At 40.8% G+C, this 21051-nt stretch overlaps 2 protein-coding genes across 3 annotated transcripts; both read left to right on the top strand.

Moving 5' to 3' along the window:
- The first annotated feature begins 175 nt into the window (after nt 1–175).
- LOC135943437 (solute carrier family 25 member 32) lies at nt 176–5263 on the top strand. The gene is made up of 7 exons (XM_065489967.1): nt 176–193; nt 257–629; nt 2885–3038; nt 3107–3244; nt 3417–3642; nt 3817–3962; nt 4906–5263. Exons 2-7 carry the CDS (start codon nt 461–463, stop codon nt 5063–5065), a joined length of 993 nt encoding a protein of 330 aa, XP_065346039.1. The 5' UTR covers nt 176–193; nt 257–460; the 3' UTR covers nt 5066–5263.
- A 4600-nt stretch (nt 5264–9863) lies between these two features.
- LOC135943433 (EF-hand calcium-binding domain-containing protein 4B-like) lies at nt 9864–21000 on the top strand. 2 transcript variants are annotated; one of them, XM_065489964.1, is made up of 6 exons: nt 9864–10055; nt 15762–16262; nt 18406–18610; nt 19360–19541; nt 19640–19783; nt 19973–21000. In XM_065489964.1, exons 1-6 carry the CDS (start codon nt 9879–9881, stop codon nt 20075–20077), a joined length of 1314 nt encoding a protein of 437 aa, XP_065346036.1. In that variant the 5' UTR covers nt 9864–9878; the 3' UTR covers nt 20078–21000. The 2 variants fall into 2 exon arrangements, with proteins under 2 accessions (XP_065346036.1, XP_065346035.1); XM_065489963.1 differs by lacking the exon at nt 9864–10055 and adding an exon at nt 13962–14842.
- Nucleotides 21001–21051: the final 51 nt, after the last annotated feature.

Genomic DNA, 21051 nt, shown 5'->3' with positions numbered 1-21051 from the left:
AAAGTTATTCCGTAATGTTGGTAAGTCATACACTCATGCCACCTTGAAATTTTTTAACTTGAACAACAGACCAATCATTGACCGTTCTCTGGCTCTGGCACTGTCGCAAGTTGTATACGGGCTCCTTGGTATCGATGCGCACGGAATCCTAAAAGCCCATCCCAGATCATAAACAACGCAGGACGCAAGACTTGTGAGATATTTTCCCGTTGCACATCGATCTTGATTCTCTTCATATCCCACTCGATCCTTTCAGCCCGGACTGCTCCGCGAAAGCATGGCCATACAATTTTACTCTCCCAAACTGTAGAGGATCGTTCGAGTCTGACGCCTGACCTTTGTTCCTGCTTTGGTTGAACCGCTGGACAGTAAAACCGAGCAACTTCCAGACTCCCCTTATTCAAATTCAAAGAGGCAGCATGCTGAGATAACGACAGTGGAAACGACGGGAGAAGAAGAAATGGCATCGATCAACTCGTCCTCGGGGGCATCGGCGGCCGTCCGACCAAAGATTTTATCCACCGTCTTCAGCCACGTGAAGTACGAACACCTCCTTGCTGGAGTATCAGGTGGCGTGGCTTCCACCCTCATTCTGCACCCCCTCGATCTCATCAAAATCAGATTCGCAGGTATTAAAGAATTTAGTTAACTGACATTCATATTTCCTCAGGAGAAATCTAGTAAATATTACGGAAGGAGCAGGAGAGATTGCATCATGCTTTGGAATTGGTTTTCCGGCTTAACAAATTTTGCCGCAACCGCATGAGTGTTGCGTAAGCCGTCAAAAATTCAAAATATGTTGATAATATAAATTTTGATAGCATGAATGCTTTGCTGGTTAAATCAGGAAAATAAAGCATTATGCAAATGCGAGAAAAATTTGTTCATTCTTCAAATGACTCATTTACACAATCCGTTGAGCAGGCAACGCAAAAAGAGTGTCAGCTTGGCTAGTTTCCAACGCGATTGAATTATAAAAGTCACACGGCTGCAAAAACCCCAAAATAAATCAGCCGCCTACGTCACAGGGCCTTGCGCGCCCCTCAAAATGCAGAGGAATTATTGACCTTCATCCGCGCTAATCATTGAACTTTCGTGGTCACTAAGGTTGCTCTCGTGACGCCGTTCGAATTAACGTGCCCACTTGCAGCTATATGATGAGGTGATATCGTTTTATCAATTCATTTTATCAAATCATTTTGTTTTGATTTTAAACATCATATAGGATGTTGTCGGGGAAAACAAAAAGATTGGGAAATTTGGGTATTGATTAGTGCCAGAAGTGCGGGGAAATCTAATACATATTTTTTAATTTGGCTGAAAAATAATATTCAGGGTGGCATACAATTTAAATATAAAAAAAAAATTGTTTATGTTACATATTTATTAAAGGACTCGAACCTTTGAACCATCTCTCTGGTGTCCACATCCGCATTATTATACGACTCATACAAAGTTTGCTTGGGACACAACGCAACTGTTTTATTACAAAAAATATTTGGACAAACAGTGGCTTGTTTGTCAATGTTAACATTTTTTTTTAAATAAATGACATTATTATTTGAATATGAAGGGCAGCTATTAACGTTGTTTGTTTTTAACTCGAATTTCGGGTGCTGTAGATTTTATCAGGAGAGCAGATATTATTGTAAATATTATTGAGCGTACGTGCCAATATCAACACAAGAAGTTGTTAGCGCTGTTATGCCTAATTATATAGTCTCCAGGGTGGATAGGGTTCACGTGACGTCAATATAGTCAATGGAAAAGAAACTCCTCTCAGCACTTAAGCGTCAAAACATACATTCAACTTGACTTTCCATTAAGAAAGTTGCGAATGCTCGACAATTGCAGCTGCTTTGAAAGCGCAGAATTGTTTTTATTTTTGCAATTTCTCTTATGCGGATGCAATTACGAGTGGTCTGATTAAATTTAAGCTTTCCTCTTCAAAAAATTAGTGTCTCCATTGATTGGCCTTGAAAGATAGATAATTATAAACCAACTGCCTCTCAAACCTGTATAATTTACTTCCCTGTGCAATTATTTTTTGAAATAAAGTCGATATAGCGAGTGAAGTAGGAATTACTCTATTATGCTTGACAGGGAAAATTTTTCTTAAGAAGTGGTTTCTATTGAACTTAATGGAATATTCCAGAGACTAGAATATCAATATCAGAACAATTTGCTGATCAACCCATTATAAGCTTACAAAACTAAAAGAAAAAACTGCACCAGTTTTCCAGCGGGAGAATGCACATCCAAGGTCAATTGTTTTAGTTGTGTAGATTGCTTGAAAGTTACTATTGAGAAACCCTAATGAGCTTTGCTGTTTTTCAGGGAAAGATTAGATTGCTCAAATCCTACAGCGGACTCAGGAGGTTTTAAAAATAAACGTTTACAATCGCAGGCATAAACGAGATTTTGCGCCGTGCCAAAAGAGAATTAGAGTGAACTAGAGGTCTAAGCCGCGAGAATTTAGGCGGCGGTTGGCGGGACCGGCTTTGCCGATTTTTTTGCCCGGCGGCTGGCACGGCTGACAATATTTTAAACACAAATTTTGATAGTGCTTGACGGATCAAAGAGCTGGAAGAAATTTTTTCTCCTGCACTTTTTAATATTTGACCCTTTTTACCGGCGGCTGGCGTGGCTGACGCATCTTAGCCACATTCACGGTGGCTGGCGGCTGCCCATGCCCATGTGATCCAAAATTTGCCAGCTGGTGCAGTGCGACTGGCTGAAACCTCTAGTGTGAACCACTGTTTTTTAAAACGAATGCCACACCGCACAAATGTTTCTAGTTGGGTTAAAGTTCGAACTTTTAAATGATTTCCCAAAGAAAAACCTACACTGTCATTTAATGTATCTCTTTTCGTGTGCATTTCAGTAAACGACGGACGAGTTGCAAGTCGACCGCAGTACCATGGCATGTCGAGCGCGATGACCACCATATTCAGGACAGAGGGGGTGCGGGGCCTGTACCGGGGTGTGACTCCGAATGTCTGGGGCTCGGGTAGTGCGTGGGGATTCTACTTCATGTTGTGAGTACTATCAAAAGAAAAGAGACCCTGCAATGGACGATGAGCGCCATAACCGTCTCCTTCTGTAGTTACAACACAATCAAGACCTGGATCCAGGGCGGCAACTCTAAGGTGCAATTGGGACCCAGTCTGCACATGCTGGCCGCAGCTGAGGCTGGAGTTCTCACCCTTGTGATGACCAATCCTATCTGGGTTGTTAAAACTAGGTAGGTGCTCAATGCTAATTTTTAAATATTCAAGTCTTAGAAACAACCTGTTACTAACTAAATTTTTAAAGATTTATTTTCAGGTTAATCATATTTTGTCTATCTTATTTGATAGTAATCAAATTTTATTCTATCTTTACGGATTGAGTTATATTTCTGGATTCCGTTTTAGGCTGTGTCTGCAATATGGCGCTGAGGGCAGCCACGGCTTGAAGTCGTACACTGGAATGATGGATGCCTTGAAGTCCATCTACAAACTGGAGGGCATCCGCGGCTTGTACAAGGGTTTCGTCCCAGGCTTGTTTGGTGTCTCTCACGGCGCCATCCAGTTCATGACTTACGAGGAAATGAAGAATGCCTACAATGAATACCGAAAACTGCCAATAGATGCAAAACTGGTATGTTAAAGTCACTCTTAGGAGATTTAAAATCCCCATTTATTTTGAAATTAAAAATTTTCCGGCTTTTTGTCAAACGCATTATTTGTAATCAAGCTAATTTCGTTGCTTTTCTCATTTTCCATCTAATCTCGCCAAAAACTTGAATTTTAATGAACTGATTTATATTTTCAGACAACATCTGAATACCTCATGTTCGCCGCATTTTCGAAGCTTGTTGCGGCCGGCACAACATACCCATACCAGGTGGTACGAGCGAGACTGCAAGACCAGCACATTGTCTACAAAGGCTCTTGGGACTGCATTATGCAGACTTGGAGGTACGAAGGGGCTCGGGGATTTTACAAGGGCCTCACGCCCTATCTTCTGCACGTGACCCCGAACATCTGCCTGGTGCTGCTTATCTACGAGAAGTTTACGAATGGCCCATGAAGTGTGTCAACCGCTGCTTCTCCACATTCCCTTGATCCAGGTCTTATGTCCCTCTCGGCCGCACCGAAATCAAGCTGGGCTCATTTTGTGTTCTTGCAGGGGGAAATTATGTCGTCTCTTGTTTTGAATGGGGTAAACGCCGTTATTTTTTACATTTTGGCGCTGGAGCTTTGAGATATCTTCCAATTCAGACTGAAGCAAACGTTATACGCATGAGATTTATTAATGACACCGAGTGAGAAAAGCAGACATTCAGATTCGGACTTCAACTTGTACCAACTTTATTGGTATCAAGCATTGTACTTATCCACTGTTCCATTATTCGCCGCAAATTGAGTTACCTTATGAATTTATGACGTTGGGAAATGATTGTCTAAGACATCTCAAAGAACTTAATCAATCTTAGTTAGTACTTTTTGATGTAGCTCTTTTTGAAAGATAGTTGGTGAATTAGCTTCAGCGAAATTATTTTAGATCAAAGTTTCCAGACTAGCTGCAAAATAAGCTTGACAATTGACCTATGCTGTGTGTGTTGACCACAATGAGCAACTATTAAATTATTATCACACTTTTGATGTGCTGGAGTAGAAGAGTTGATTTCTCTACTTGGTGAAAACTGTGCATCGCAACCACCACTCGCCACAGAAATATGCATCAATCAAATCAGGAATCCCGCATTGTAATAGGATAATTACATTTATTATAATATGGAATTGATTTGTCTGTGATGCTCAGTTAAGTTGCAAAATAACCATAAAGATAATATAGTGTGTAAAACCACAAAAGCAAGACTATTTATTGATGAGCCACCTTCCCTCTTCCTGCTTTCAGATATGAGGGAGCCAAGGGTTTTTACAAAGGCTTGGGTCCCAATTTGATTCGAGTCATCCCAGCCACTGCCATCACGTTTGTCGTCTATGAGAAAGTTTCTGGCAAGCTATTGGATAGGACAAGCGGAATCGAAGCAGAAACCAAAAGCCAGAGTGACTAGCGCCACTTGACTTGCCCCTCATAATAATTCCTAATTAGTTTGTAATCTAGACCATTTCTTATTTTTGCAAAGCAGCAGATCTAGTTGATTTGGTTTAATTGAATGTGCGCTTTTGATGCAGGCTTGGTCATCCTGTCATTACCTGTAGACCAAAATTCATTAAAAGCATAAGAACAATAAACCTCAATTATTAATGAATACGACTCAATGATTGGCACCTTTTACCAGCTTTTAATTTCTTTTGGCAGTTTGATTTAGTACATTTTGCTAGATAAAATATTAAACAAGAAAACTAAACTGGTTACATGAGAAAATTATTGAGGGACAATTACTGAATACTTTTTTGCTTATATTATTGACATTCAGTCATTACAGTGAGAATCAAACTACTGCATTTTTATTTGTTTTTAAATGATAAAGGTTATTTTTTATTAATCAAAACTTCAAAAGTGTTTATTCTAATTGACAGTTTTACTTCGTGCGAATCTCTATTAATGCAGGCGATGTATCCTCTTACTTTCCCGACTTGAAACGTTCAAGGTTTTCTGCCTCAAAATTGATAACATCCAGTGAATGGTGACTATACTAAATAAATAAATAAAGATCTGCATTCCAGTATTCCACGCATGTGTGTGCACGACCACGACAGACAATTTATTAATTTAATTTATTCTCGCGGTCTGCGCAAACCCGTCGCTGGACGTGACAAAGAAATGCAGCGAGGACGAGGAATTCCAGAAGATCCGTCTCCCCTCCTAAACTCAAGATGAGCTCGCAAAACAAAATGATATATATTCCTCGCGCCTTCAATTAAAATCGCAGTATTAATAAAAACTATCAGCTTAGCCGCCACTCTTCATTGAAGATCTCCCTCCGGTGTTATTAACCGCGTGCGAGCGTGTGTCCTTGGTCTCGGAAGGGAAGGGAGAGCCACCCCCCACCTCGGGGTCGCACCGCGAGGCGAGCGGTGGCGCCGGCTGCTCCCATGCAAGTGCGCGAGCGTCACATGGGCTAAAAAACGACATCGCTAACCAACTAACGTACTCACCTGCCTTCGCATCAGCTGGCTGCCGCAAACAACGTGAGTCGCCGACCGCCAGTTCTACGAAGGGTGCACCTGACTCAGGGTAGCCTTGATTCCCGACTTACTCCGCGTAGACACGATGGTGAGTACTCTGTGGTGATTTCAGGCCTATTCGTAGACTTTTATCGCTTTTTAGTGCGACGAATTTTAATACGATTGCGAGCGTAGACTCTCATCGTCCGGAGTCACGTGAACGAATCACACGGACAGCGGCCTTTTGTGGTCTTGCAATATTCAGTGCGAAGCAAAAGTAAGGGTTGAGCCGCAGTCTCCTTCTCGGATGTCACGTAAAAATTCCGAGATTGAGAAAAAATTTAATACAACGGGTGTGTATTTTTTGTTTTAAAAATTTTAATTCAATCGTTCCATAAAAATGTTATTCCTATATACAACTATAATTCAACTATATTTCAATCACTATTTTGTAGAGACTGAAGGGGGGAATATGGTAAAAATATTTTAAAAATAACTTAATAATTCTCCGGCAGATTATTAGTTCATTTTAGGCTTTAGGTAGTAGCCGTTCAATAAAACTCTTTAAAATAAAAGTGCAGGGAAGCTTGCTAAATTCATTCTGTCAGAAATTTTAGCCGAGCTAAAATGCTGGTGGTTTCATTTTAAAGCGCTCATTGTTCTTCTGTCGGAAAGAATAATTATTTTTTGGCCCGCATGTGACGAAAGCGTTATATATAAACGAGAGTATTAAAATCACATGGTAATTTTAGCGGCATAAAGCAGATCGACGACCGACGACACCCTGCCCGGGAAACTAATCTTTGCGCCGGTGTTTTTGCCGCGCGTCGTTTTACCAGACCAAAAACAATAAATTAATTTATTACACAGTGAAACGTGCCGCTAGAATTACATTGTTGGTTGTGCGCGAAATCTAATGTGAAGCAATATCAATTCAATTGCACTCGGCGCTCTCATTTTTTTTCTGCGGTGCGTGTGGCTTGAAGGCTGCCGGAAAGTAATGATAATCCCGCGATGGCAGGTCTGAAAACAGCTCATAATAAGCGTGTGACGACGCCGAATGAAAGCTATAATATAGAGATGTCATCCGTAGCTTGGAGAATGCATATCAGTTTTTGTACAGCCGAGACGCGTGACTCACCTTTGTTGAAGGCGACAGATAATTATTACGCTCTTTCGATAAAACGAAAAGCAGATAACTCTCATGACGGTTGTTTGCCGAATGCTGCGTGGAGAAGAGACCTCAACGAAATCTAGAAGCATGTCAATATTTTGTTCGTCGTACCGTCGAGCGTGGAAAACATGATGAGGGACAAATTGGCAAAAGACGTCAGCTGTGGGTTAGTTCACCTGCAGATTTGTGAGACTTGAGAACGAATCAAACCTTGGAAAACGAGTAACATTCAGATTAAAAAGATAACAATTTTAACATGTTAAATTTGAACATGAAGTCGCAAAATGGAATCAATTGAATAGATTATGTATATATTTAATTAAAAGAATTAATGGAGAGTGAGAGCTCAATAACTAAAATTATCCAGCACTTATTTGTTATTTTTCTCTCTGCATTAAACTTCTTCAATTATTGAATAGGCGATCACTCGAGGTTGTGTTCATAATGGCAATAAATAAAACCAGGCTTCACCCTCGTTGCAAATTAATTAATTTAATTTATTGCCATTGTTCTTCAATTATATTTATATTCCTGTATCATTTTATAATCTTGGAAAAATATCTCATATTCCGCATCTTTTGATTTTATTCTGCTACTTAACAACTTAAAGATTATGTTAACCAGTTCAGACTTATATTCCATAAATTCCCTTGCGGGTAAAATTTAAATTTTAACGTTACTTTCACATTAAATAAATGGAGTATGTTTCCAGCTGAATTTAACAGCGATATTCTGTATATTTTCCTGTATCTCTACAGAAATTTCCTGCTCAACTAACTAATTTTAACTACTCTGTTTAACACAGTTTAACCACTATGTTTGGTCATAAATTTTCAAACATGAATGTTTCATCTACGTGCATTGAATAGCAACGTTAAGCTTTATATCTCAATTTTTCATTAGCATTAATTTGGCACATGCTAATGAAGGCAGAAGCGTCTTTTTGAGTTACCAAAGCACGCTTCCCTTTCTCTTTCATGATTTTCTTCCAAAAATGTCATGAATCTATCGTTTGATATCTTGGCGATGCTGCATTTAAGTTATGAAATGGAAACGTGTTCATGTGTTTAATGGAATATTAGAATTTGAAGCTCATCGCCACAGCGTTTAAACAAGTAAAATTAAGATGGTTTAGAAAACCATCTTAGAAAACCAAATATTTCAGGAAAAGTTAAAATACAAAAATTATTAAAAAAAAATACCAGCTGATTTAGAGAACGAGAAAAACGTTAGTGACCATAAATTTAAATACCGCCTGAGAGAATTTTCTCTCACAGAGGTTTTATTTATACTCTAGAAATATTCGGGCCGAGCAGTTCCTCTAGAAAAACAGGATGTAAGGAGAGTGCAGGAGGGCATACGAGGTGTGGAATAGGCAGGAAAATGATCTAATATCGAGCGCGAGAATGTGAAGCGATTATTTTGCACAAAATAAGTCGTGGGTAGCGTCTAGAGAACAGGGGATAGAGAGCAAAAAGCAAAATAGAGCCCAAGGGCGGCAGGCAGCGAGAGAGTTGAGGAGTGGACATCAAGAAGTGAAGACCCAAAGTGTACAGGCGATAACGGGGCAGTGTGGAGCGCTCTCTCTCTCTCTCTCTCTCTCTCTCTCTCTCTCTCTCTCTCTCTCTCTCTCTCTCTCTTTCTTCAGGGGACGCAGACGCACCGCAGCCGCAATGTCTTCGGAAAATGATACGGTATAGTTAAAACTATAAACAAAGAGAAAAAGGACGCGTACCTCACAATTACCTTAACGCTTAAAATTTCACCAATATTCAATCTTATGAATTGCTGTACTCTAATATTGTATCCAGCCAAGTGTGCTTGAGCTATATTAGTGTAAAAACGCAATTAACTGGAAATTTTCTAGTGAGAGTTGGAATTCCTTGTAATTGTACTGTTGCAACACGAAACAAAACAGATACAGATTTGTTATTGTTTAGAAATTTCGACATTCCTGACAATGAGATTTCCTGGCTTATACCTAAAGAATGCTGGCTGGTTAGTTTACAGGTGGATTATTCTCAAAGTTTTACCACGTGGGAACAGATAAAAAACGAAAGTTTAAACTTCATCGTCATGCATTTAGAACTTCTAATTGTGGTCAGAAAGTGATGGAAAAATGATGCTCGCTGAACAAACAGTTGATGGTCTTACTGCGAGCGTTTTAAAATAAAACTGAATTAATCGAGAATTTGACGAAATAAGTAATAATAGATTAACCGTCGAAATGATCAAGATGAAAAGCATGAGAGAAATGGCTAGCAGACAGAGCCAAAGTTGAACTCGATAGTAAAAATGCGATGCTAGCAATATTTTAAACAACAATAAATTTCTGACGCTAGGGCTCTTATCTTGGCCTCATGGTTTTGGTATATAATATGAGCTATATTATTATTTATTTTGTGTATGCTCCTTTTCTGTGTGTATTTTTTAGGGCAGCCCCGCGTTTTTTGTGCATTACGCTTTTCTTATCAGCAGAGGCTCACGTCACTTGATCAGGGGCAGTTCCCCGGGTGACCTTTGGGTCGAACAGAGTAGCATTATTTGAGCGAGTGGCGAGCTGCATTTAGACGAGAGCGCCAATGCTAAGCATGATCTCCGCCCTCGCCAACCCCAAAAACAGAGAGCCACTCCTGCCGCCGGTCTCCAGGGCAGAGGCATTCAGGCGGAGAAGGTCGCGCGAGTTGGAGAGGCCCGCTTCCACCTGCGGTAGGCAGCAGTATCAGCATTTCACGGAAATTGCGCAGGAAGCACATACGGTTTGCATTTTCCCATTTTATCATTTTCAAAAACGTGAGCACTCTGAGCGCTTTTGACCGCAAACTATAAATATCGAGAGAAAGATGGCGAGTTTATGATTGGTAGGTCTGGGGAGAGGTGAATAATAATTTCCTTAATGCGTCCCTCGTTACTCTATGACCAGTGGATAAGCTTGCTATGCCTAAGTTGCTGTTTGACGCTTGAAATTTTGCTTAATTTGTGAGTTAGAGTAAATAAAAAATAATTAAAGACACCATTCTAGGCAAAATTAGAATATATTTTACTAACAATATCCAGAGTCGTAAAAATAAATTGTTTTAGCAGTTAAATAAATCCAATAAATATCTCGCCTTTTCCTCGAGATCGAAATTTGGTTGGATTCAATAGCATTAAACCGGTTAAACCACTTAGTTTCAGTCCGTGCCCAGTTTCTCAATGATTTTATTCCTGGAGACGAAACTATTTCGTCAACACCTATGCCTCAAAGTTGAGCACATTTTTCAAATTAAGCAGAGCATGCAGATGAGGCAAACATTTAGAGAACGCGATCCGTGCAAGAGCTCCAAATGCTGCACATTTCTGACGTATTCCATTAAAGACATTTTTACCGCATTTTCCCCGTGCTTTATAATATTTTCATGCAAAGAATTAGAATTTCGCACTGAAGATGGAGAAGACCTTATACATATTACAGTACTTTTAAAAATTTTAAAAGCTGTGAGAATTTCCTCGAATTTAGTTACCTTTTCCCCTCTGATACCTCTAACATTGTTACCTAACAGCACTATGAGAAAACACAAAAATACTCAATATTTTCCCACTCCCCTTCAATGGAGATAAATGTTTCAGTAGCCGAATCATGGTATACACATCATTCTTTTCTAACTAAAAAAGCCACGTTCGGGTGTGACTTCATATCCAGTGTATAATTCTCTTTAGTCGGTCTGAAGACGCATAGCTGTTTTTTTATTCAAGGGTGAGTAAATGAGCTGAATGAATACCATAGTCTTATTTTGATCTCTTAATGCATTTTTTTATTGAATTGTTTGCTGCCTGAAAAATAATTTAGTTTTATAATCTGAATATTTTTTTTTTAAATAAAATTTACGAGGCTTCAAAACGTAAAGAGCCAACCAACCCAGATAACTATTATAATGTAATCAATTTCATATAATTTCACTAAATAAGGAAATTCAATAGATAAAATGAAGTTGATTCATTGTCTCCATTGTTTCATAAGTCAAGTTATTTTCTTCATCACTCTGTATTTCATCAATCGCTATCCCTTTCTCGTTATTTCGTACTCGTTCTTTCTTCCTAGACTTTACCCTAGTATTCCTAAAATTTTAATCATATTTGCATGACATTCGATGTGTCGATAAGGGGGAATTCAAACTCTAGAGCGGTGCGTTTTAATGAAAATTCTTTCGAATGCTCACACTTCATCGAGAGAGAAAATGAACAATCACTATGACTAAGTCGCTTCTGTCATTTGAGCAGACCAAAAAAAGTGAGCGAAGCCGTTTAAGTGCAAGCCACTCTCCAACTTCTCAAAACTTTGTTTTTTTTTGCCGTTAAATTTGTGGGCGCGGTTTTCTTACATGGTATTATGTCAATTTGAACATAGGTACAAATAATACTTAACTTCAGTAGCAGTTAACTTCTAATGTTTTTTACATGAATTCAAGTGGTAATTCAGTGTTTGGACGAGCAAAATAAATAACTAATTGTTGATTGTAAACACACGAGGTTGTCATATTTTTATTTGAAATTAAATAAATGCATAGCTTCCTCGGTGCCTTAATTCACAGAAAAATAAACGGAGGAAGCTGTATTTAATATATGAACCAAAAAATAAATATAGATAATATTAACAGCCACTAAAACTCGGCTTTTATGGGTTAATATTTTAAACCTCTCAACAGACATTTAATAAAATTTAAATTGTGTAAAATGATCACTTTACCAAATAAAAATCAGAATTTATTCAGGCGGGAGCATTTTTTGTAATTTTGCTCATCAGAATCTACGCTGTGCAATCAGTGATTTTTATTTCCTATTAACTGCGCAGTCAAATAAATAGCTGCAGTTTGGTTGTTATCAAGTGATAGGGACTTTATCAATTTGATGTTTATAATTAGAAGCAAATTCATGCAGAAAAAAGATAGGTTAGCCACAGATGGAAATGAATCTAATATTTAACGACACAAAGAACCAAATTAGAGCAAACGCGTCAAATTAATTACACGCGAGAGTGTGTAGTGGGGTCGGGTGCGCTCGACCCAACGGCATCTCAGGTGACACTCTCACTAATAAGCAGCGACTGCGTGTGGTTTTTCTGCTGGGATGCGCCGCGTCCTCAATTGGCACACCGCGTGATGCTGCATGCCTTCTTCTTCATCTCGTTTAATTAATTGTAATGCAGGCAGTGCATCTTGTCCCTTCCCCTTCATTTAAATGCTGATCCAACTGGATTAAACACCTTGCGGCTTTGCAGTCACGGTTTTAATTGATTGAATTAATTCGCCTCGTGCAAATTGCTTGACGGTCTGTGCATTTAATTGCCCACACTTTAAAGGGGTGTCAATCTCGCCTCTGCTTGATAATTTATATGTCAGCGCAAAAAAACATGAAATTTTCTCGTCGCTGGGTAATTTCAATGCACGGAGCTGCTCGCTGTAATTTTGCGTCTGTCAAAATAAGCGTGGATGTTATTTCGCTGTCGCTCGACTTATTGAGGAATGCGCTTTTTTTCGCAAGGAAATCCGCACGTACGAAGGGTCGCGTGGACCGGTGAATCCACACTTGCTCGCGCGCAAGATATGCTGGTTTTCTCTTGTGTGCGATGTGACTGACTGGGTCGAAAGATGAAATTAAATACTTGACGGAGAATGTCTCTCTCATTGATGAGTAAATCGATCCGCCGCTGAAGGTTCGTTCGTGGGCTTTGCGGTCCAACACAATTGTATTTTTACAAAACACCGTCGCGACTGCTTCAACTGTAATGGAAGCGAGTAGTATACCCTTTTCTCTTTTGCGATACGATAAATATTAATTGAACCACTCACTGACTGAGTTCGATTTGTATTATAACTCGATCAGCTTTTGCAACTAGCATATTATATAATAAAACACACGTGCACGAGTGGTATTTTTAGTTTCTGTTGAGTAATAGGGGAAAGTTATAAAGGTGTCATGAGTAATTTTAGTGCAGGGACGACGACCTCTCTGTCAAATGCTTAATTTACTATTAGATTCGATCTCTCAGCGCGGACCACGTCCTGTGTGAGTCACGAGACCCAAAACCAGATTTTTTGGTTTAGATACAACTAGATGAAGTAGCTGAGCAGCTTTTTTCCGAATCGTTAAGCTTTATTTCAACCGCAGGATTTTATCTCTGAATGTAAAAAGGGGAATTTTTTTAGTAAACGTATTTAAAACAAATCCAATTTTGCGTCAACTTGTTATGTTCAATTTTTTAAGTTGAAGTATTGAACTTAATTAAATTGAAAGCTGTTTGAAAATTCAATTCAATATTAAACTGCAGTCCGAACATTGGAGGGAAATTTCCAGACACATAATTTGTCAAAAAATAGCAGCTACGCGTAAACGTCAAATGCGGTGCGTTCCAAAACCTGCTAAACCTGCTTACGTGTTTGCTCTTTAAACCCTGAAAAAGTTCTCTCTTTCTCCGTGGGTAGAAATTGCTGGAGTACGCTGTGTGATCCGCCGGTCAAATCACGCTCGACTCGCTTCTTGTGCCAACGAGGGAAGTTTCGGCCGCGGCGTTGACGCGTATACCGACGCCAGCGTATTTATTTACATTGTGCTAAAAGGTAATCGGCTTTGAGAACCCATAATAGAGCTGAGTATAGGGCGCAGCGCACACAAACACAACAAGAGTTGCAGCCGTGGCCGTTTCAATTAACCTTGGGTGCAATAGGCAGGCGGATGGATTAATGAAATTGCGAGAGCGCCGCCGGAGAGCCTCTCTCAGGTTGGCCGCGGTGGTGAACATTGCCCAAGTGTGGCAGTCAGTCACGGGACGATGACGCACAATACACCCAAGAGGGGCTGGTGAAAACCGAGTTGGCAGCTCATTCTGCTTCAGTACCTCGGCGCGGAAGCCTCTCAGAGCTGAGAGAGTGGGCCCCGGCAGGCATACAGCGAGCAGCAGCGACGGTCTCTCTCGGTGTGCACGCGGGAAAAGCGGGAAAGGAGCTGCACAGGGAACGTCCGTCAATCGGGCAGAGACGGGAAGAGCGAGAGCGGGCGCGTCGTCTGCCGGCAGCGAGCGGGGCGCAGCGCGATGGAGGAGCCGGCCGAGCTGACCACCAGCAGCAGCGAGCACCTGTCCACCAGCACGGCCAGCAGCAGTCTCGCCGCCGCCTCCGCCAGCGCCACCAAAAAGAAGTCGGCCAAGAGCCGGCTCGCGCAGCCTTTCAAAAGCCTGGTCGGCAGGAGTCAGAGCTTGAAAGCGAGCAAGAGCGCCGCCGACGCCAACGACGCCGCCGCCGACATGCAGCGCGCCTCCGACCTGCTCCTCACCGACGGCCTGCCCCGCCCCCCTGCCAAGTCCAAGAAGGACAAGAAGAATAAGGCCAAAGGGGCCTCCAGCCCCGCCGCCTCCGCCGCCCCCACATCGCCGCTGCCCGACGAAAAGCCTCCCAAGGATCTCGCCTCCGCCGAGGAATCTGCATCCGAGGACGGTAAGAAGAGCAGAAAGAAGAAAACCTCGATAGTGCGGCGGCTCAGCAACAAAATCCGCACCAGTAAACCAGATCAAGTAGGAAATTTTATTCTCCAATAGTTACGTAACCGTGATCAGCACGACGCCACATTTTAATCAATTGCTGGATAGAGAGTCGTAAAAATTATTTTCCGCGCCTGGAAGTTTACTAGTTTTTCTCGCAGTAAAGGAGAGAAATAGATTGTTGCCCATATATAAAATTATAAACAAATACCAAAGTTGATTAAACAGTTTGAAAACAGAAACCTGTTCAGTATCCAATCACGTGTTTGAAAAAATCTCCCACTATTAAACTGAAAGTAAATATATTGTGAAAGTTTCTCTTCCGTCCAGTTTCTAATCTTTTTTCAAGTTGATCATTTTTTCCTCTGTTTTTATTTCTGTCTGCTTTTCTCTCACTTGCCTCAAGCAAAGCATCAGGTATTGATTTTTCTTGTGAATTTTTGGCCTCTTGTAAATGTTTTATTTTGTCAGAACAAACCGTGTCACAAACTTGAATAAACAATCGGCATAAAAATTTCATTCGATTCTCTCCGTGCCGAGCGTCTATTTTATCGCTCTTCCCGCAAAACTGCTGCGTGTGTATCGCTTGCCGTAAAACATGACACCACAGTCTTTTGAATTTCTAGAGCGTGCAAGAGAGCTATTCTCGAAGCAGGGTTGATTTGAAAGTTTATTTTTACGCCAGGCAATGACGGCTTTATGTAAAAGTCAATCCACTCTGACGCAGCAATAACTACCAAAAAGTTAGATTAAAAAATATTAATAAAAAAAAACTGTCAAGTGGCTTCATCTCTAGAAATCCTGTTCAGCCAGTTATTTATCGTCCGTTCGGACGTTTTCAATCTCTTTGAAAATTCCTGCAAACTGGTATATTTGCATTTTGGCGATCACTCACAATCGAGCCTACGTGTAATTTTTCCGGTAGCAGGCTCACTTAGTTGGCGGCTTTCAGATGGAATCGGCACCAACGTCAGAAGTGTCGGCGGCAGAACTGACCTCGGAAGACACGCTGTCGTTGACGAGCTCGTCGACGTACGGCGCCAAGACGCCCGAGCATCCCAGCAGCACCCCGCCGTCGGCGCAACCCTTACCGGTGAGCAAGGAGATGGACGAGGAGGAGTGGGGCGGCCCGTCCGAGGGGGCCTCGTCGGTGGAGCCCACCTCCTCGCTGGAGCCCACGTCCTCCTTGGAGCCGACCTCGTTGCCCCTGGCGACCAAACACTCGGAGGAGGAGTTAGCGCAGCCCCCGATCGCCGCCGCCGGCTCCGAAATGAGTCTGCAGGCCGAGCTGCAAGAGGCCATGGCGGCCGATCAGGAGGCCGCGGCCACCCAGCTGCCCAACGGCGCCCCCGAGCAGGTCCCGTCGACCCCCGTCGAGTCCCCGACGGCTCCTCAGTTCGAGCCCAGCTTGGTGCCCACGGTCGACCCGACCCTCGTGGTGCCCGACAATACGGTAGGACGGAAATTTCGTGTTAGTCGTCTGGTGTTTCGGGAATAAAAAAATTTTCACTCGAGTGGAGAGGTGACCTTCCTTCCTTCCTTTTTAGTCTAATTTGTTTGTTAAGGTGTTGCTAACGTGTTTTTTCGAACTCGTTTTACTTAACTGACAGGACAATTATTAGTGTTTTTATGGCAACGCCACGACGCAACAACTTTGTTGCAAATGGTGCTCCATTTGCATACTGACTTCAACTGGTTCGAGTGCATTCTGTGCACGCACATTAATGCAATAGGGGCACTAAATTTGGTTGGTGCAGGTGAGAAACATATCTTTTATGGTTCAGAAAGAGGAATTCACTTTACAGCAGTCAGCCCTGTTCTGTTTTACTGCGTAAATATGAGTTGAATTTTAAAAAGTGGGTCGGAATCGAGCGTAAGGGATGCGAATCGATCTGTTTTATATATGGTGACGACCATGGAGCACGCGATGCGGAACATGCAAGTTAGTGTGAGTTGCGCCTTAAACACAATCATTATTGACAAGTGGACATGACAGATAGGCATCGCGAATTATTTCCACACACAATTATTCGCGGGTGAATGGAAATTAGAGCTTCGGTGAACACTTGATATTAAATATTCAGGCTACCAGCTTCAAAGGTGACTTTTAGGCCCCGAACATTTCTGGATTGTTACTTTTAAATTTCGTTCAAGCTCTCTTACGTCTCTGGCTGTGCTCTTTGTAGATTTAAAACAGGTTTGTTTCATAAGTGGGAGAATCACGTGCTGCGTCCTTTCCTTGAGGAACTCACATGAATACCAACGCGCCACGACGAGTCCCGTGACCAGCGCGAGCTGTCTGTTGAAAATAATTTATTCTCTTTCGCGGTGCATCTGAATTTTTATACTTATTAACTCGCACACTGAGAGCGTTATATAACCGAATTGCTTCGGATTAAGTTCAGCGTTGCCCCCCAGATTTAACAGGAACTGTTATAGAAAGCTCGAATCTTGCTGCGAAAGCTGCCTGTACCGCAGATAATTTTATTCCAAACCAGAAAGTGTCGACGGCATTATAAAAACACCGCGTTTGCAAAAGGAGATGCTCTATTGCCAATAAGTAGAATCTAAAAATAGACGATTACTTTCTCCGAAACGCTTTCGAAAACGCCTAAATTAAAGGCAGGTCATCTAAAAATAACCTAGGCCGTTGACAGGGAACCTTTTTTAAATTAATAAAAATTAACCGTCGGACGAAGGTTGCGCCCCAAGTGCAGGGCGGGGAGAGTGCTGGAGCCGTGTGTGTTGTCTCACTCCGATACACAAAACAGTCGCACGCACATACTCATGGGCATCGAAACACACGTCGTGGTAAGGTGGCACACCAAGCTCCCGTTTCTACAATCGCTTCTTTTTTTGCAAAGCCCGCACTCGTATTCCTACCGAGAGATTGGGTTTCCTTTGGTTGTCAATAGTTTGTTTCGAGCATTGCAGTGTATTTCTCTTTCTTATTCATCCGAGCAAAACTTAGTTTTATATAGAGTTGTGAATTTAATTAATTTATATTTTAATGGCTAATAATGCCATGATATCCAAACTAATACAGTTAGTAGAGTTAATAATTTCATTTTCAAGATTTAAAAACTAATTACCAACAGGAATTTCGGTTGAAATAGTCGCACTAAAATGACCTTATTGGTGATTTTTACTTTGACTTACGGTTGAGATGACATTGATTGAAACATAAGATTTATTTATTTACGTGCCGGGATGCCATATCAAAGTCAACCAGGAAACATTGGATCGATCTCGCGGATTTGTCTTGTACACCACAAACACGAGTGGAGTGCGAAGGAAACCTATAATAGCGCCCGTCTTATTTGTAAATAAGACGCAAAAGCTAAGCCCCTTGGCGGACTTGTAAGACTTAGCGTTTCGTATTTCACACTCACGGGAGAGTAATTCCACAACACACACACACACACACACGTACACACTTGTATCTAAATGTAAAATGGACTAATTGCATTCGTGCTTATAAAAATATAGAGAGAGGGGCTGCCGCTCGGCGATCGATGAATTCGCGTGCACGGCTGGCCTATGAAATATAAAAAAATAAAAACGCGATGACAGAAACAAATATTTTCGTGTTGCAGGCGCAAAATGGTGAACGCCGCGAGCACCTGTACAAGATCTTGGTGATCGGAGAGCTAGGCACGGGCAAAACGTCCATCATCAAGAGGTACGTGCACCAGTTCTTCTCGCAGCACTACAGGGCCACAATCGGGGTCGACTTCGCCCTCAAAGTGCTCACGTGGGACCAGAACACAATCATCCGCCTACAGCTCTGGGACATAGCAGGTAATGTATATTTTTCTTGTTTCTTACAGACTAGAAAATAATATCGAAGCAATTGATTAAATATATTTCAACTTTAAAATTCTTGCAAATCATATTTATTTTAAAAAAAACTTATTCATTTTGATATTTATTTTATAACTTTCCATAATTCCAGAAATTTTTGTTCACAAAAACTCGTATTTTAAAAATTAACATGAACTCAACATCAAATGATGAATTTGAGTGTTTAAATTTGGTTTTACGCTTGAGTTGTCTATTACTTGACACTCTTCGTCAGGTTTAAATCAGTTTCTCTCCCCAATTCTAAAAGAGTCTCGTTAACTTTGTTGCCGGCTCAATTATTAAAGGTGAGAGGATTAGTATATAGCATGTTATTAAGTCGGGCCTCAATCCCATTAAATATTCGTTATTTCCTCAAGCGATCGCCTTCTGTTTCACGCAAAAGAAGATTGACACTAATGACTGTCATTATAAGCAGGCGCCGTATTTACGCAATATATCTTCTTTATTACTCGAGTAACTCGTCAAATTATTTTACAACCCATGTGTTAATAGTTCATTATTTAAAAGCCTTTGAGAGCAAAATTAGCTTTGGAAATATTAGTCATTTGCACACAAAAATTAGCATTCGCAACACGCGACTGATTTTTTGTGCAAAGGAAATTAAGCCCGTCTATTTGACTCTAAAATTGAAACAAATTAACGTCAATCATCCATACTGACATGCATGATGCTCTTTTTGAATGCAGGCCAGGAGAGGTTCGGCAACATGACTAGAGTGTATTACAAGGAGGCGGTTGGGGCTTTTATCGTGTTTGACGTGACTCGAACAGCCACCTTTGATGCTGTGCTCAAGTGGAAGAACGACCTCGATACAAAAGTCAAGTTGTCTGATGGCACCGCCATCCCCTGCGTCCTCCTCGCCAACAAGGTTAGTATCTTTCTTTAATCGTAACGGGCGATTTTTCATTTTCAAATAGTGTGAACAAAAATTGATTTTATGACACGCTTTTGTTGATTTTATTGCAGTGCGATCAACCAAAGGAGGGCATTGCCAACACACCAGCTAAAATGGACGAGTATATCAAAGAGCACGGTTTCGCCGGCTGGTACGAAACGTCAGCAAAGGAAAACATCAATATCGACGATGCTGCCAGGTTTTTAGTCTCCAAGGTTAGTCCAGAATTTGAAATAATTTTAATATATTTAAGTACTTTATTGCTTTTATGAAAATATAATGACCGTCAGCTAAATTCTTAATTACTGCAAATTTTGTTATTTCTTAAACACTAAAGATTTTTCCATCCCCTTTTCAACCCTTCAAAATAAAAAAATGCTCAGCCATCAACTTGTTTGTTTCAGATTTTGCAAAACGACATGCTGGTCAACAACTCAAATGAAAAGGAAGTCGGCTTTGCTCTGAATACCGGTGACAAGGATCAAAACCAAAGATCATGCGCCTGCTAGCACCCATGAACACTTTATAGCTAAAAAACTCAGAGCAGTGCCATTTCAGTTACATTCCAACTCTGGTCTACTGAACCACTATTTTTAAAATCACCCATCCGCTTTGATCAATGTTCGGGCAGAAAAAAATCAGCAGTTTGATTGATTTTTAATAACAAATGCTGCCTCTAAACAGTTGGAACTGACTCGTTTCTTTATTGGAGTAGTCAACTTTTAATTTTGCATGCTGGAAAGCAAAAATGTTTGGTTCTTGTATTATATGCTATGTCTAGTGGGCCCGCCAACTGATTTTTGTTTTCAGCGTGCCATATGAAAGGTTTTCAGTGCAACGGCTCACACGAGTCTGATTTAAATTTTGTAATGACACCACGTTTCACTAAATGTCAAATACTGCTGAGCTACAAAGAGGTATAAAAATGATGAACTTGTAGCTTGCTGCTTAATCAACGAAACCGTGCCAAAATCAGAATCACGTCCTTTCTTACTTCATGATGTCTAGAATTCGTTTTTTTTATAAATTAGAAACAATTACTGTGTTATAGATTAGATTTGCGCACTTGTCATGAGAGAAAAATGAAAAGCTGGAAGTAGCAAAAAGGATGTCGCGACACACGACCTTAACTTTAAAAATGTGCCTTTGAATGTATCCAGGACCAGCACGTATTCATGTGTTCAATCAATTTTCTAACATTCCTACAATAATTACCATCTTAATTACTATGTATGTTTCCTTTAGAGAGATGTTTGTATATCTATGGCATATCTACCAGATTTGAAGTAATTGATGATATCTGTTAATCTTTTTTATTCTATAGAGGTTTTTACTTTTTTATTCCTAAGATCCCTTTTTCTAGCTGTTATTTAAGTGCAGAAAATTGTTTCCATTATTGAAAATAAACACAGACTCTCTAAAAGTTTAAAAACGGCTTTTGTTTTTCCGCACCCGCATAATCTCAAGGTTGTTTCTAGCAATT

This window comes from Cloeon dipterum, chromosome 4, assembly GCF_949628265.1.
Source record: "Cloeon dipterum chromosome 4, ieCloDipt1.1, whole genome shotgun sequence".
Lineage (NCBI taxonomy): Eukaryota > Metazoa > Arthropoda > Insecta > Ephemeroptera > Baetidae > Cloeon > Cloeon dipterum.
This window is presented reverse-complemented; position numbering and strand designations above follow the sequence as displayed.

Coding starts and splice junctions, on each gene's coding strand:
- LOC135943437 (XM_065489967.1), top strand. CDS start 461: ATGGCATCGATCAACTCGTCCTCGGGGGCATCGGCGGCCGTCCGACCA. Junction 630..2,884: donor CATCAAAATCAGATTCGCAG/GTATTAAAGAAT, acceptor TGTGCATTTCAG/TAAACGACGGACGAGTTGCA. Junction 3,245..3,416: donor ATCTGGGTTGTTAAAACTAG/GTAGGTGCTCAA, acceptor ATTCCGTTTTAG/GCTGTGTCTGCAATATGGCG.
- LOC135943433 (XM_065489963.1), top strand. CDS start 14,366: ATGGAGGAGCCGGCCGAGCTGACCACCAGCAGCAGCGAGCACCTGTCC. Junction 14,843..15,761: donor GCACCAGTAAACCAGATCAA/GTAGGAAATTTT, acceptor GGCGGCTTTCAG/ATGGAATCGGCACCAACGTC. Junction 19,784..19,972: donor CCAGGTTTTTAGTCTCCAAG/GTTAGTCCAGAA, acceptor TGTTTGTTTCAG/ATTTTGCAAAACGACATGCT.